The sequence below is a fragment of the Hypanus sabinus genome, chromosome 3 (assembly GCF_030144855.1).
Source record: "Hypanus sabinus isolate sHypSab1 chromosome 3, sHypSab1.hap1, whole genome shotgun sequence".
Taxonomy (NCBI): domain Eukaryota; kingdom Metazoa; phylum Chordata; class Chondrichthyes; order Myliobatiformes; family Dasyatidae; genus Hypanus; species Hypanus sabinus.
This window is the reverse complement of record NC_082708.1, coordinates 142,755,907-142,770,338: the sequence shown is the minus strand read 5'-3', so window position 1 is coordinate 142,770,338 and position 14,432 is coordinate 142,755,907. Positions and strand designations below refer to the sequence as shown.

General features: G+C 40.9%; 1 protein-coding gene across 3 annotated transcripts in view; it reads right to left on the bottom strand.

Annotated features, from left to right (window-relative positions):
• Positions 1-14,432, bottom strand: part of LOC132391710 (limbin-like) — a 205,948-nt gene that overhangs the window by 132,327 nt on the left and 59,189 nt on the right. For all 3 annotated transcript variants that reach the window (XM_059965261.1, XM_059965262.1, XM_059965263.1), the window contains one exon: positions 1,379-1,703. In XM_059965261.1, the coding sequence (XP_059821244.1) occupies positions 1,379-1,703 (325 nt within the window). The remainder of the gene's footprint in view (positions 1-1,378; positions 1,704-14,432) is intronic.

Here is a 14,432-nt window from a genome sequence, read left to right as displayed (position 1 = left end):
CATCTGCAATTTCTTCGCCCATTCTCCTAATCTGTCCAAGTCCTTCTGCAGCCCCCCTGCTTCTTCAACATTACCTGCCCTCCATCTGTATTTTTATCATCCATGAACTTGGCCACAAAACCATCAGTTCTATCATCTAAATCATTGATATATAATGTGAAAAGAAGTGGTCCCACACAGACTCCTGTGGAACATAGTCACTGGCAGCCAAGCAGAAGACTTTATTCCCACTCTTTGCCTCCTACTAGTCAACCAATCTTCTATACTTGCTAACATCTTTCTTCTAATACCATGGACTCTTATCTTGTTTGGCAGCCTCGTGTTGCAGCTTGTCAAAGGCCTTCAGAAAATTAGGAGAATTAGTGAGAAGAGTCCTCCATTTGTGGTCTTTTATGTATCTTTGATTTGCATAACATGCCTTTGGTGCAAAAACAAAGCACTCAGCAGATCCAGCAGCATCTGTGCAGGGAAATAAACAGTCAATATTTCTGGACAAGAATCCTTTATCTATGGACTCTGCCTTTGATGGGGCTCCCAGCTGCCTTTGACATCCCATCCCTAAATCTCTTCTACATATTGCTCCTTTCTCATCATTCATTTCACTGAAGCCTTGATCAGGCATTTTAATGCCTTGAAATGTACTGACCTTTTGCCAAAGCTCTGAAAAAAAAAATCACCAGTGAGGCAGTCTTTGTGGATGAGTTTATTCCTAATCTTCGGTTGACAAATCCTGGAGCAAATCCTCCTTTTATGCCACAAATCCAAGCCGAGGAGCCAGATACTAAGTGCATCAACTCCACAACCACTCATACCCCCACCCCAGGCGTACATCACTTATAGAGTGGATCAAATGCAATCCAACCTAACACATCTTTGTTACCTCAGTAATATATTTTGTCTGAAAGGGTTCTCATGAAGTAATTTGAAATATTGCTGTTAATGGTGTTATCAATTTAGTTGTTTGAAGCAGTCAGGCTCTCCTACAAAAACTCCCACATTCAGTCACAATGTTCTATATCTAGCTACTTAATTGTAAAACCAGAAACACAACACACATGGGAAAGAAGAAAATCAAACTATGTTAGAAGAAGAGTTCTAGTAAGAGTACTTTTGTTTAAAAGGCATGGCTAACATTTGCTGAGGATATGTCCAAACAAGGTATAAAGCACAAAATATACTTCCTGATGGCAAGGCTGCCTCTGGAAAATGTTGATGTTATACACGGATTAATATCTGTTATCAGTTGGAGAAAGATTTGAAATTACCTGAGGTGGTACCTAATCTAGTTGCTATTAGCATCATGAATTTACTTGCCAGGAAGATTTGTCTCCTTCCCTCTCTCACTTACATAGCAGAAAACTATGGCTCCTTGACTTACCTCATCATCCACATTCTGCATGAGCAGCTCAGCTTCTTTGTCCTCTTCTTCCTGTTTCCTATAAAGAGCTTCCATTTTATGTCTGACCTCTTGGACACTTTCAGCTGCTAATATGGCTAACATCTCTTTAAGCTCTGTATTCAGCCTGCTCTCCACCGCTTCAAACTGTTCTCTGAAAACCACGTTGAATCTTTCCTCTAAAAGTGGTGAAAGGTCTTTGCTGTGCTTGAACTTCTTCAGCAACAACAGAACTGCATTCAAGTTCATTTTTTTCCGATGGTATTCAAGAAGAGAATCCAATCGTACTGCACTCAATATATGCAAGCTGCAAAACAGAAAATGTATGTTATATTATGTCCAATTTGTGTAGTAAGGAATAAGAAAATAACCTGATAAAATCCACAGGCAATAAAGAGATCCAAGGTTTTCACAGTCAGCCCAAATGCCCCTTCTCCACTCTGAGAGGTAATGTGCAGGGTATAAATCCAAATTTATAAAGGTATTACAGAGGCTTTCCAATGTCACTTAGACCATTTACTCTATCTAGACATGCCCAAGAAATACCTACTCAGCAGAGCTCAAAAGTCTTGGGGTGAGCATGCAAACAATGTGGGCTGCCTATCAGACCTGGGTGAGGGCATTCACAGCCTCAGTGCAAGGATATTGACCTGGAAAGGGACACTATCTCTGGTTCTCATCCTGCCAGTGAATTTGGAGGAATTTGTGCCGACAACATTGGTAATATCCATCCAGTGTTTTGAGGTGTCTTTTGTAGCTAATCTATGCCTCCAAAGCTGGGTTCACTGCAGCCTACTGAACATCAGCTTTGTGCTGGAGTTGAAGTTCTAATTCTTAAACTTAATTCTATTTCTTTAGATGACCAAATGACGTGCTCTATTCATGAAGGCAGTGGTGAATTTCACCATCAATGTCCACCTTTCTATCAGTTAGATCCCAAACTATTCATGGACAAATCTGGACCAGTGGGCATTGTTATATAGCAGATTATTGTTGTTCAGAAATCAAAAGGTGTTTAGGTGTTAAAATAATGAAAGGATATGGGATCAGCTCAGTGAAAGTGTCGCTGAGGATTGTCCATGATTTTACTGAATGGCAGGGCAGACACTTGAAACTAATGAATCTCCTTCTGTTTCTATTTCTTATGTTCTTATCTGTAAATTCTGCTTCCTCGTCTGCTGCAGTGAAAGAGATGTGGACAGACAACAAAAAGAAGGGTAGAAGAAACAGACAGACAAGAAGGGAGACAAAGGCGAGCAAACAAAGATGGTTTAGCTGCTACAAATGTGATTTTCTGATATTTTATATCATGTCTTATCATGTGCACCTCCACCAATCTTGTCCATTGCATTGTGCTTTTGATATGGCCAACTAGATGAGTGAGACCAAGCACAGACTAATGTCTTCACTCCCTATCACCACCCCTTCCCCCTTTAGCTGCCTTTTTTGCCAGCTCTACTAACAACTCACCTCCCATTCTCTTCCAACTACCCCAACCAACACCAAACTTGGCACCATCTGCCAATCATCCTTCACCCATCCTCAGATGGGTCCAACAATCATTTCATTTATTATCAAAGTATACAACTCAGAAATTCTTCTTCTCCAGAGAGCCATGAAACAAAGAAATAAAAGCAACATGAGCATCAACCCCTCAAATCCCTCCTCCCTGGACAAAAAAAAAAGAATAAAAACTGAACTGGCACACAAAAAAAAGAGAAAAATCATGTGAAAAATGCAGAATACAAAAAAACCCACAAGACTGAGAAAAAGAAGTCTACAGTCCAAGTCCACATCCAAAATGCAGAAAACCCGGGCAACATTTTTCTCTCCGTAGCAGAGTGATCTCACCAATGATAAAGTCAGTCTCCCCTTTCTGCAGCAGAGTGATCTCACCAGCGATAAAAAGGCAAAAAGGCAGGCAGTTGGCATTTCAAACTCACTCATCACTTTAGCTGGTGAAATGGAGTTGAATATTTGCTCACAGCTTTCTTGCCTCTGCCTCTTGGAATCCCCTCAGAGACCGCAGAGTTCTGAACCACCCAAAATGAGCTCCACACTACAAACCACAGGCTCCAACAGTTCCAGAATCACACTCAAGACAAGAAACAAACGTTAAGAACATAACAGAAGTGAAATATATGGTTTCATGATCTATCCAGAAGATGTCGACCGAAGGAGCGTTGTATGCAGGCATATCTAGACCAGAAGACACATTTTGGACCCAGTCACACCACTCCCCTCCTCCTCTTTCCCTCTCCACACTCAGTCCTGATGCAGGATTTTGATCCAAAATATCAACGTTAATTTCTCCCCCCAGATGCTGCTCAAACTTCTGAGTTTCTCCAGCAGATTACTGGTTGTTCCAAATCCTAGCATTTATAATCAATGGGTTATTCAAAACAAAGGAACTCATCCAATAACTGTGGGGTCAAATAAGAGATGCCAAGTAACCCTTGCAAGGCAGAAGGTCCTGATGCAGCACATAAGGCTCTGAAAACCTGTGCCAGCCAACTAGCAGGAGTATTCAAGAACATTTTCAATCTCTCACTGCTACTGGCAGAAGTTCCCACTTGCTTTAAAAAAGCAACAATTATACCAGTGCCTAAGAAGAATAATGTGGGCTGCCTTAATGACTAGCACCCGGTAGCACTCACAGCAACAGTGATGAAATGCTTTGAGAGGTTGGTTATGACTAGACTGAACTCCTGCCTCAGCAAGGACCTGGACTCATTGCACTTTGTCTATCATTAAAAAAGGTCAACGGCAGACGCAATTTCCACGGCTCTTCACACGGCTTAGACCTGGACAACTCTAACACCTACATCAGGATGCTGCTCACTGACTATATCTCAGCATTTAATAGCATCAATTCCACAATCCTGATTGAGAAGTTACAGAACCTGGGCCTCCCTCTGCAATTGGATTCTAACTTCCTAACCGGAAGTCCACAGTCTTTGCAGATTGGTGATAATATCTCCTCCTCGCTGATGATCAGCAGTGGCGCATCTTAGGGGTGTGTGCTTAGCCCACTGCTCTACTCTCTATATACACATGACCATGTGGCTAGGTACAGCTCAAATACCATCTATAAATTTGCTGATGATACAACCATTGTTGGTAGAATCTCAGGTGGTGAAAAGAGAGCATACAGGAGTGAGATATGCCAACTAGTGGAATGGTGCCACAGCAACAACCTGGCACTCAACGCCAGTAAGATGAAAGAGTTGACTGTGGACTTCAGGAAGGGTAAGACAAAGGAAAACGTATCAATCCTCACAGAGGGATCAGAAGTGGAGAGAGTGAGCAGATTCAAGTTCCTGGGTGTCAAGATCTCTAAGGATCTAACCTGGTCCCAACATATTGATGTAGTTATAAAGAAGGCAAGACAGCGGCTACACTTCATTAGGAGTTTGAAGTGATTTGGCATATCAACAAATACACTCAAAAACTTTTATAGTTGCACCGTGGAGAGCATTCTGACATGCTGTATCACTGTCTGGTATGGAGGGGCTGCAGCACAGGACTGAAAGAAGCTGCAGAAGGTTATAAATCTAGTCAGCTCCATCTTGGATACTAGCCTACAAAGTATCTGGACATCTTTCAGAAGCGGTGTCTCAGAAAGGCTGCATCCATTATTAAAGATATCCAGCACCCAGGGCATGCACTTTTCTCTCTGTTACCATCAGGTAGGAGATACAGAAGCCTGAAGGCACACACTCAGCGATTCAGGAACAGCTTCTTCCCTTCTGCCATCCAATTCCTAAATGGACTTTGAAACTTTGGACATTCCCTCACTTTTTTTAATATATAGTATTTCTGTTTTTGCACATTTTTTAATAATCTATTCAATATACATAATTGATTTACTTGTTTATTTATTATTTCTTACTTTATTATTCTTTTCTCTTTCTGTTACATAATGTATTGCATTGAACTGCTGCTGCTAAGTTAACAAATTTCACGTCACACGCTGGTGATAATAAACCTGATTCTGAAGTGAAGTGCATCATCCTTAATTGTATCGGTTAATTTTTACTGACAATTGTGCTTTTTTCAGTAAAATGCTGGAGGAATTTTGATTTTTCAGGTCATTAAAAATACTGCACACAGAATGCAGATTGTATTAATTAACCATATGCCACGATATATAAAATGAACAACGAACTATGAACAAATGAACTATGAGACTCTGCTTGAGAATCAACATAAAGGCCATTTCTCCAAAATCCATTAATTAATGGGATACGTAAGATGATATATCGAAGTAGAAATGCAAGAAGAGCGAAAAAGTGAAGGAAATGTTTACATTTTTAGAGGTCTACAGGACGATCGGTTCACTCTACAGAAAGACAGCAATGACAAGAGAGGTACAAACCCAGAGCAAATAAACATTAAATTATTGAAATTCTATCACAGAAGGAAAGAATATAGTCACAACATCTGTGCTAATATTAGTTCTGCTCAAAGGTCTGAAGTAGAATTAAATCAATTTGATGATGTTCAAAAGTTTGATAGATTTAAGAGTTTTATAAATTAAAATTTCAAGAGTAACTGGTGCAAAATTCGGTTCTTCAATATATTTTTTAAAATATTGATACAGTTCCAAAATGATGCCAACATTCTTAGCCAGTAAAGTTTGACATACTGTATTCTTGGTGAGGATACTTGTAGAATATACAAACCAGACATACTGGGGTGTCAGGTAGTTTACAACTCTGACTACATATTACAACAGCACACAGCTGAACCAAGAGAAAGGATTCGTCCAGCCAAGCACGACCCCACCACCACTCCCTCGCCTCAACAGCACATCAACTATCCCACAAGTTACTTCAGGCTTCTTCTATGATCTAATCATGGGCGGTGCGGTCTGAAACATTTGAAGTTGTTAAATGTCCACAAGGAATTGTGCGGGAGTTGTGGAAGGAATTTTGTGCATTTGTGCAGATGGCATTTACACTAGCAGCTTGTCCAGGACATGGGCCCGTTTATGTCTTTAATTGGAACGCACCCTAGTCTTGGAGAAGAGCACTGCTGGAAGAGAAGTGGAGAAACACTGGAGTCATAGAGACAGAACTGAGACAGGCCCTTTGGCCCATGTCCATACTGACCAACAGACCATCTGGTCAATATTGACCAGCATCAAGGACATCTTAAAAAGGCAATGCCTCAGAAATGTCAGCACATCAGTGATAATGAACCTGATTTTGATCATCAAAAAGGAGAGAAAAATATGAAATATGAAGGTAATCTGGTCAATAATATAAAAGAGATACAAAATGTTTTTTCAGATATTAGAGATTTTAAAAAAAAGAGGTGAGAGTGAATAGCAGACTGCTGAAAAATGACACTGGAGATGTAGTAATGGGGAACAAATGATGGTGGACAAATTTAAGAAGTATCTTGCACCAATCTTCACAGTGGAAGATATCAGAAGTTTGCCAGAAATTTGAGACTGTTAAGGGGCAGAAGTGAACGTAGCTGCTATTACTAAGGAGAAAGCGCTTGGGAAGCGGTTAAGGCTGAAGATTGCAAACACGAGGAAATCTGCAAATGCTGGAAATTCAAGCAACACACAGAAGAAATGCTGATGGAACACAGCAGGCCAGGCAGCATCTCTAGGAAGAAGCGCTGTTGACAAAGGGTCTCGGCCCGAAACATCGACAGCGCTTCTCCCTATAGATGCTGCCTGGCCTGCTGCATTCCACCAGCATTTTTTGTGTGTGAAGTTTGAAGATTGACAAGTCACCTGGACCAGATGGCCTGCACTTCAGGGTTTTGAAAGAGGTAGCTGAGAAGATTGTGGAAGGATTTGTAGTGACGTTTCAAGAATCACTAGATTGCCAACGTTACTTCACTCTTTAAGAAGGGAGGGCGGTGAAAGAAAGGAAATTATAGGCCAGTTAGCCTGACTTCAGTGGTTAAGCTTTTGGGGTACTTAGAGACACATGACAAAATAGGCCAAAGTCAGCATGCTTTCCTTAAAGGGAAATCTTTGTGAAAAAAACAGGAAGGAAAAACAAACCAAGAGTCAGAGGATGTGCTTACTTGGATTTTCAGAAGCCCTTTGACAAGGTACTGAATGTGTAGACTTTAGCAACTTCAAATACTTCAGACAGCACCACACTTGAGTAGATCACAGCAAAAGCTTTTAGTAGCCTGTGGGTAGTTGATAAACTGTTGAGGTGAGGGGGTGGAAGTGATGCTAAACAAGTTAAGAGCTTGGAAAGATACTAGCATGGACAGACAATAGGCTGACTGGCAGGAGGCAAAGAATGAGAAGAAAGGAGATCTTTTCTGATTGTTTGTCAGTAGCTAGAGATGTTCTGTAGGAGTTGACATTCAGTCCACTTCCATTCATGATTTCAATGATGGGATTTCTGGTTTTGTGGCCATTTTTACAAACATTACCAAGATAGGTGGAGGGGCAGTTAGTGTTGAGAAAGCAGCAAGTCTGCAGAAGGACTTAAAACAAATTAGGGGAATGGGCGAAGAAGAGGCAGATGGAATATAGTGTAGTGAAGTGCACGTTCATGCACTTTTGGTAGAAGAAATAAAAGTATAGTGTATTTTCTAAACTGGAAGAAAATTCAGAAAGCAGAAGTGCAAAGGGACTAGGGGGTCCTTGTGCAAGATTCCCTAAAGGTTAACTTGCAGATTGAGCCTGTGGTAAGGAAGGCAAGTGCAATATTAGCAATCACTTTGAGAGGTCTAGAATATAAGAGCAAGGATATATTGCTTAAGCTCTATAAGGCATTGGTCAGATCAGACTTGGAATGTTGTGAGCAGTTTTGGGCCCCTTATCCAAAAGATGTGCTGGCACTGGAGAGGATTCAAAGGAGATTCACAGGAGTATTTCTGGCAATGAAAGGTTAATGTATGAGGAGGGTTTGATGGCTCTGGATCTGTACTCACTGCAGTTCAAAAGAATAAAACTTACAAAATACTGAAAAGCCCGGAAAAAGTGGCTATGGAGCAGTTGTTTCCTATAGTGGGGGAGTCTTGGACTAGAGGGAACAGACTCAGAAAAGAGGGACATCCCTTTAGAACAAAGATGAGGTGGAATTTTTTTAGCCAGAGGTTGGTGAATTTATGGGATTCATTGCTAGAGTCATTGGGTATCTTTAAAGCAAAGGTTCAGAATTTCTAGATTAGTAAGGGTACAGGGTCTAAGGATCCTTAGATGTAGTCTAACCAACGTTTTGTAAAGTTGTACAAGACCTCCCTCTCCTATACCCTATATGTGCTAATGAAGGCAAGGATCCCACCAGCATTTGATGAGAGCAAGCCTTACGAATGCCAGAAAAATAAAATTGGAATATGGACTTATATTACAGAACTAGAGAAGACAAAACAATCCTTGGCTGTTGTGTTGTTGCTTTCAGGAAGAGCGAGAGACTGCGTTGGGAATTTCAGTGGAAGACTTGAACGAAAATGACAGTATGAATACACTAACAAAAACACTTGACTCTTTTGTTTTGAAGGAAGAAAAGAATCGGTTTTATGAGGCACATTCAGATTTTGACAAAATTTAGAGACAATTCTAAAAATATGGCTGATTATATTATTGATTTTGAACTTCCTGACGCTGTATCTGCTTTTAAATTGTTGGATAGTGCATGACTAGACATAGAGCACAGACAGCTAACATTAGCTGCATGCACAGAACTTACACTTACATCCGTGAAATCAGCACTGAAGAATATTTTTTGAGAAAAGGCCCCTAAGACAACAGTCAGAATTAGTTTGAGTCAGGAAATGGCATTCTTCACTGAGCAGAAACAAGCACAGATCTCAGAGGAACCAGACAAGGGTATCGTTACTGGACACAAATACAATAAGCAACTACGGTAGGAGAACAAAATGTGCGCTGCGTCAAAATATTTACCCTTGGACAAGAAACTGTCGGCAAAGAACCAAACAAGTTAGGCTAACTGAAGAAAATAACAAATCTGAAGATGTAAAGGAGTGTCATAACACATAGTTTGCAAATGAATCACTTTCTAATGCAGAGATATCTGAGGCATAGATTTTGATGATAGAATCTCTGCTGTTATCCATACAGCATTCGCACCACAGTGTGTGGAGAAAAGTGGCTTGAAATCCGTGAAAGTGAACTAAACAAGAATGAAGTGCAGAAGCTGGCGAACACAGATACACCTAGTAACAAAGCATTCAAATCTGGAGACAGAAAGATTGTACATTCCAGCAAAATTGTGAAAATTTCTGTCAAAAAGGACAGACAAATGAAACAGAGGTAGTAATAGTGAATATTCCACTACTCTTGAGTAAACTTCCCTAAAGAAAGCAGAGCAGTACTGGATATGGAGAATGGCCAAGCAACGATGTTTCAACAGCAGCGTCTCTGAGTTCATCAGCTCTGGACATCACCAAGTGAACATTCTAGATAAAGACATTACTGAGGATCAATGTGAGAATGAAGTACTAACTGTCAAAACATGACCATAAATGAGAAATGCAGTGTTGCATTTGGACATGCTTCAATTGATAGTCTTCGGAAACTGCTCAGAAGTTCAGGAAACAAAGATGCAGATTATCTTTCCATTCTAGAGCAGATAATTGACAGAGGTGAGACATGCCTAAAGTCTGGAAAGCCCAAGCCCAAGCCTGTGGTTGGTCTTCCATTAGCATCTGAGTACAATGAAGTCTTGGACCGATGTGAACTGGAGCAAGGAGTGTGGCATCTCCACATCATTGATGAGTTCACACATTTCAGTGCTGGTGGCACCAGAAATACAAAGAGACCCTCAGAGACCGTACAAAACTTCATCCATTCCTGGTTAAGCGCGCATGCCCAACTCATATAGTATTCAGTGATAATGGTGGTGAATTTAATAATGAAGAATTCAAAGATATGGCAGAGAACTTTAACATTGAAACAAAGACAGCAGCACCTACAGTCCTTGGAGTAATGGACTTCTGGAGCGACACAATCAAACGCTTACTGAAATATACTGAAGGCAAAGAAAAACAATGTCTGTGATAGGAACACAGCCCTGGGCTAGACCCTTTTGGTGAACAATACCATGCACAATGATCATGGCTATAGTCTGTATCAATTGGTGTTCGGCCGGAATCCAAACCGTCCCTCTGTACTGGTTGACAGACCTCCTGCTCTAGAGGACAGTACAAGGAGTGAGTGGGTTGGGAAACATATTTCAGCACAACATGCATCGAGGAAGGCTTTCACTGAAGCAGAGTGTTCAGAGAGAATTCGAAGAGCACAGAGGGGACAGCTCCATCTTACAAAGGACAAATATGACACAGGGGACAAAGTGTGTTACAAAAGAGCAGACTGTACAGAATGGATAGGTCCTGGAGTTGTCATTAGTCCGGATGGAATTGTGGTATTCGTGAGACATGGAGGTACATATGTGAGAGTGCATTATTCCAGACTATGTAAAGCACAGAATGAAGACCATCAGAACCCTGTGGAAAATGACACAAAAAATGAAAAGCACTACCTGTACACAGTCACATAGCAGAGAAAAGGATGAGGAGAGTGCAGCTAAGGACCCAACAGAGTTGCTCAACAGGTGTGCAGACAGTGTGGAAGAGTTTGCAGTTGGCAACTAAACAGACTTGCTTGAACAGAAATTATCACGTGCAAAGATAACATGGAAGTTTCAGTCTTAAACCAGGACAATCTGTGAGATTTGTGATATTTGTAGACCAATCATGCCACACAACAGATGCATCCCTCGGTGAAGCTGAAGCTGAACAACAGGTCAAAGACAGGTCAGATTCTATGGGGGCAAGGCAGAGCAGACCTGACATCAAGTTTGATGCCTGAACTTGGCATCCAGCACAAAAAAATGCCACAATACAAACTTCATGTGAGGCAAACAAGATAGTGCACACAGTTCAATCTGAAAAAGTTGTCTTGAAGTTTCAACAGCTTGGAAACGATGGCTCACTGAGGCTTGTTGTCTTCAGTGATGCCTCACTTGGAAATCTTCCTGATGGAGGGACTCAAAGGGGACATTTTATTGTACTGATAGGAGAAGAGGGAAGATTTCACCTCTCTACTGGCAATGACAAAGGATTCAAAGAGTTGTATGCAGTTCACTGGCAGGAGAAACCATTGCAGTATCGGAAGGTATTGACAATGCTGTTTTTCTGGCCACGCTCTATTCTGAGCTTTTCCACAGTGATTCAAAGAAAAACAGTCTACAAATAACTTGCATCACAGAGAACTACTCTTCGGTTGATGCCATCAAATCCACCAATCAGTTATAGAGAACAGACTTCATGTAGAGATAAGCAGCATTAACGAACTTGCCCAACAACAGAAAATTCACCACGTTATGGTCAACTACAAGGTAACAGCTAGCTGACAGTCTCACATAGAAGGGAGCAACAGCTTTTGTGCTGTTAAAGGCACTTTATGAAGGCATTTGGTACCTTAAAAATTGTATTAACTTCAAGGGTTAGAACTGATTCTCAGATTCTAATGCACATTTGAATTGTTTGGACATTTGAATTGTCTTTAAATTTTTTTCAAATTTGATTTTTTTTAATATACACATAAAAAGGATGGGAGATTGTCAAGATCTGTTCATTTGGACTATGTAACTAATTATTACAAATGCATCCTCCTCATGTTATGCGCATGTGCGCAGGAGGAAGAAGGTGGGGTTGTGGGATGTAAAGATGGTGGCCCTCAGGTACTGAAGGGAGACGTTGCAAGAAAAGTTATTTAAACAGAAGGAAAACATGTCATTTGGGTGTTAATAAAAGCAGGAGAGGGAGCTAGAGAGCAAAAGTGTAAGACAGTGCACATTTGTGCCTATGAGAGAAACAGTACTGCAAAGTTACAACGTACAGAAAATCGATAAATCCATTTTACAAGTATTGAATGTTTTTCTCTGAAGTGTAGTTGCCTTGTAAACAGCAAATCTGAAAAATGCAGCATAATAATCAGATAATTATCTCTTACAGTAATGCTGGTTGAAGAGTATATATTGGCTATGGCATCTGTGAGATCCCCCCTACTCTTCAACAAATTGCCAACAGATCTTCCATTAAAGTATTTCTTCAGTTTAACATCTAATTTGAAAGCAAAACACAGTCTACCTTACAATCAAACATTGCAAAGGAGAATTTAAAACTATCAATAGGCCCATTACTCAGTTATACAAAGGGCCTGAAGCCTGTCTCATGCAGCCATAGGGAATCCTCCCAAAGTTGTATTCCACAGAAAAAAGCCATTTGACTCACCAAGATTATGCTGACACATTTGCCCATTTACACTAATCCAATTTGCTAGCTTTAGTACCATATCTTTTTATGCTTTTGTCTTTTTCAGTGCCTGTCCAAATGCCTCTTCAGTTGTAATTGACTCCACCACCTCCTCTGACAGTACATTCCAGATATAAACCATTCACTGTGTCAAAAAAACTTATTCCCTAAATTCCCCTGTAAATATCCTACGTCTTGCCTTAAAATTACTCTTTCTTGTTTTTGATACCCTTATGCACAAAATGTTTTGACTATTTACCTTAACTATGCCTCTCATGATCTCAAATACTTCAATCAAGTCACCCCTCAGCCTCCTTTGCTGTGGGGAATGAAGCACATCTATCCAACCTCTCCCATAATTAAAGCTGGAAGAATACATTTGTTTGCTACTTTGTGGACTGAGGAGACCAGTAATGCCTGAGAAATTAAGTTTCAACAGCCCAAATTTACAAGGTTGCTGTCATTCTAAATTGAAATGCGTTTAGCTGTAGTTATAGAAAAGGTTTATTTGGATGGTTTAAAAATAAAGTAATATTCATCAAAAGCTTGAATTATGTTATGAGTATTTTAAGCATCAAAATAGTTTCACAGTGGTTCAATGCTAATCAATCTCACCTTGTCTGACACACTGCCGCATACAACTGTTGAATTTCAGTATTTAGAATGATGGAGCCAATTTGGTTACCAAAAGATCACATATAATTTCAATTAGGTTGGAGGGCTATGAATTAGATCAACTGTGCTAATATTTCCCCAAGTCACACACACAAAACAATGGAGGAACTCAGCAGGTCAAACAGCATCTATGGAGGGAAATAAACAGTTAACCTTCCAGGCCAAGACAATTCATCAAGTTGAGAAAGAATGAGGGTAGAGACCAGAATAAAATGGTGGGGTTGGAAACGGGCATGAGCTGGTGGGTGATAGGTGAATCGAGGTGAGAGGGAGAAGGTAGGAAAGTGCAGGGTGGGGGAAAAGGGAATGATGAGAGATGTTGGGATGTGATAGGTGGAAGAGGCAAAAGAATGAATCTAATAGAAGAGAACAGGATACAATGGAAGAAAGGGAAGGAGGTAGGGAACCAGAAGGAGAAAGGTGAACATGATGGGCAGGCAGTAAGGGTAGGGGAAGGGAAAGAGAGGGTCAAAGGGGGCAGAAGGGATAAAGGAAAACAAAGAGGGGTGGGGAAAGCAGAGGGCAGTCGTCACAGGAGTTAGAGAAATCAATCTAAATGCCATCGGATTGGAGACCACCAAGATGTTCCTCCAATCCGCATCTGGCTTCAATGCTGTAATACAGCAGGCCCTGGACAGACATATGCTGCCTCATATCACATGTGAATTCATTGGGATAGTTTATTGTATGGGCTCCTCGTGCAACCTCCCCTTCATCAGCAAGACAACACAGATTGGGGAACTGCTTCATCAAGCACCTTCATTCTGTTAAGCTGTAACAGCCAGGATCTCCTGGTGATCAGCCATTTTAATTCCACTTCCTGTTCTCACAATGACGTAGCTGTCCATGGCCTCCACTATTGCTAAGCTGAAGCCAGACTCAGATGAAGGAGCAATACCTCATATTCTCGATAGTCTCCAACTTGACAGCATAACATCAATTTCCCCAACTCCATGTAACCACACCCTTCTGTTACACCCTTTTTTGTTTCCCCTCATCTATGCCCCCTCTTTCCCCTCCCCCATCCTCACAGTCTGCCTGCCCATCACCTATACCTTCCTCCCCATCTCCTTCCCTTTATTCTACTGTCTCCTTC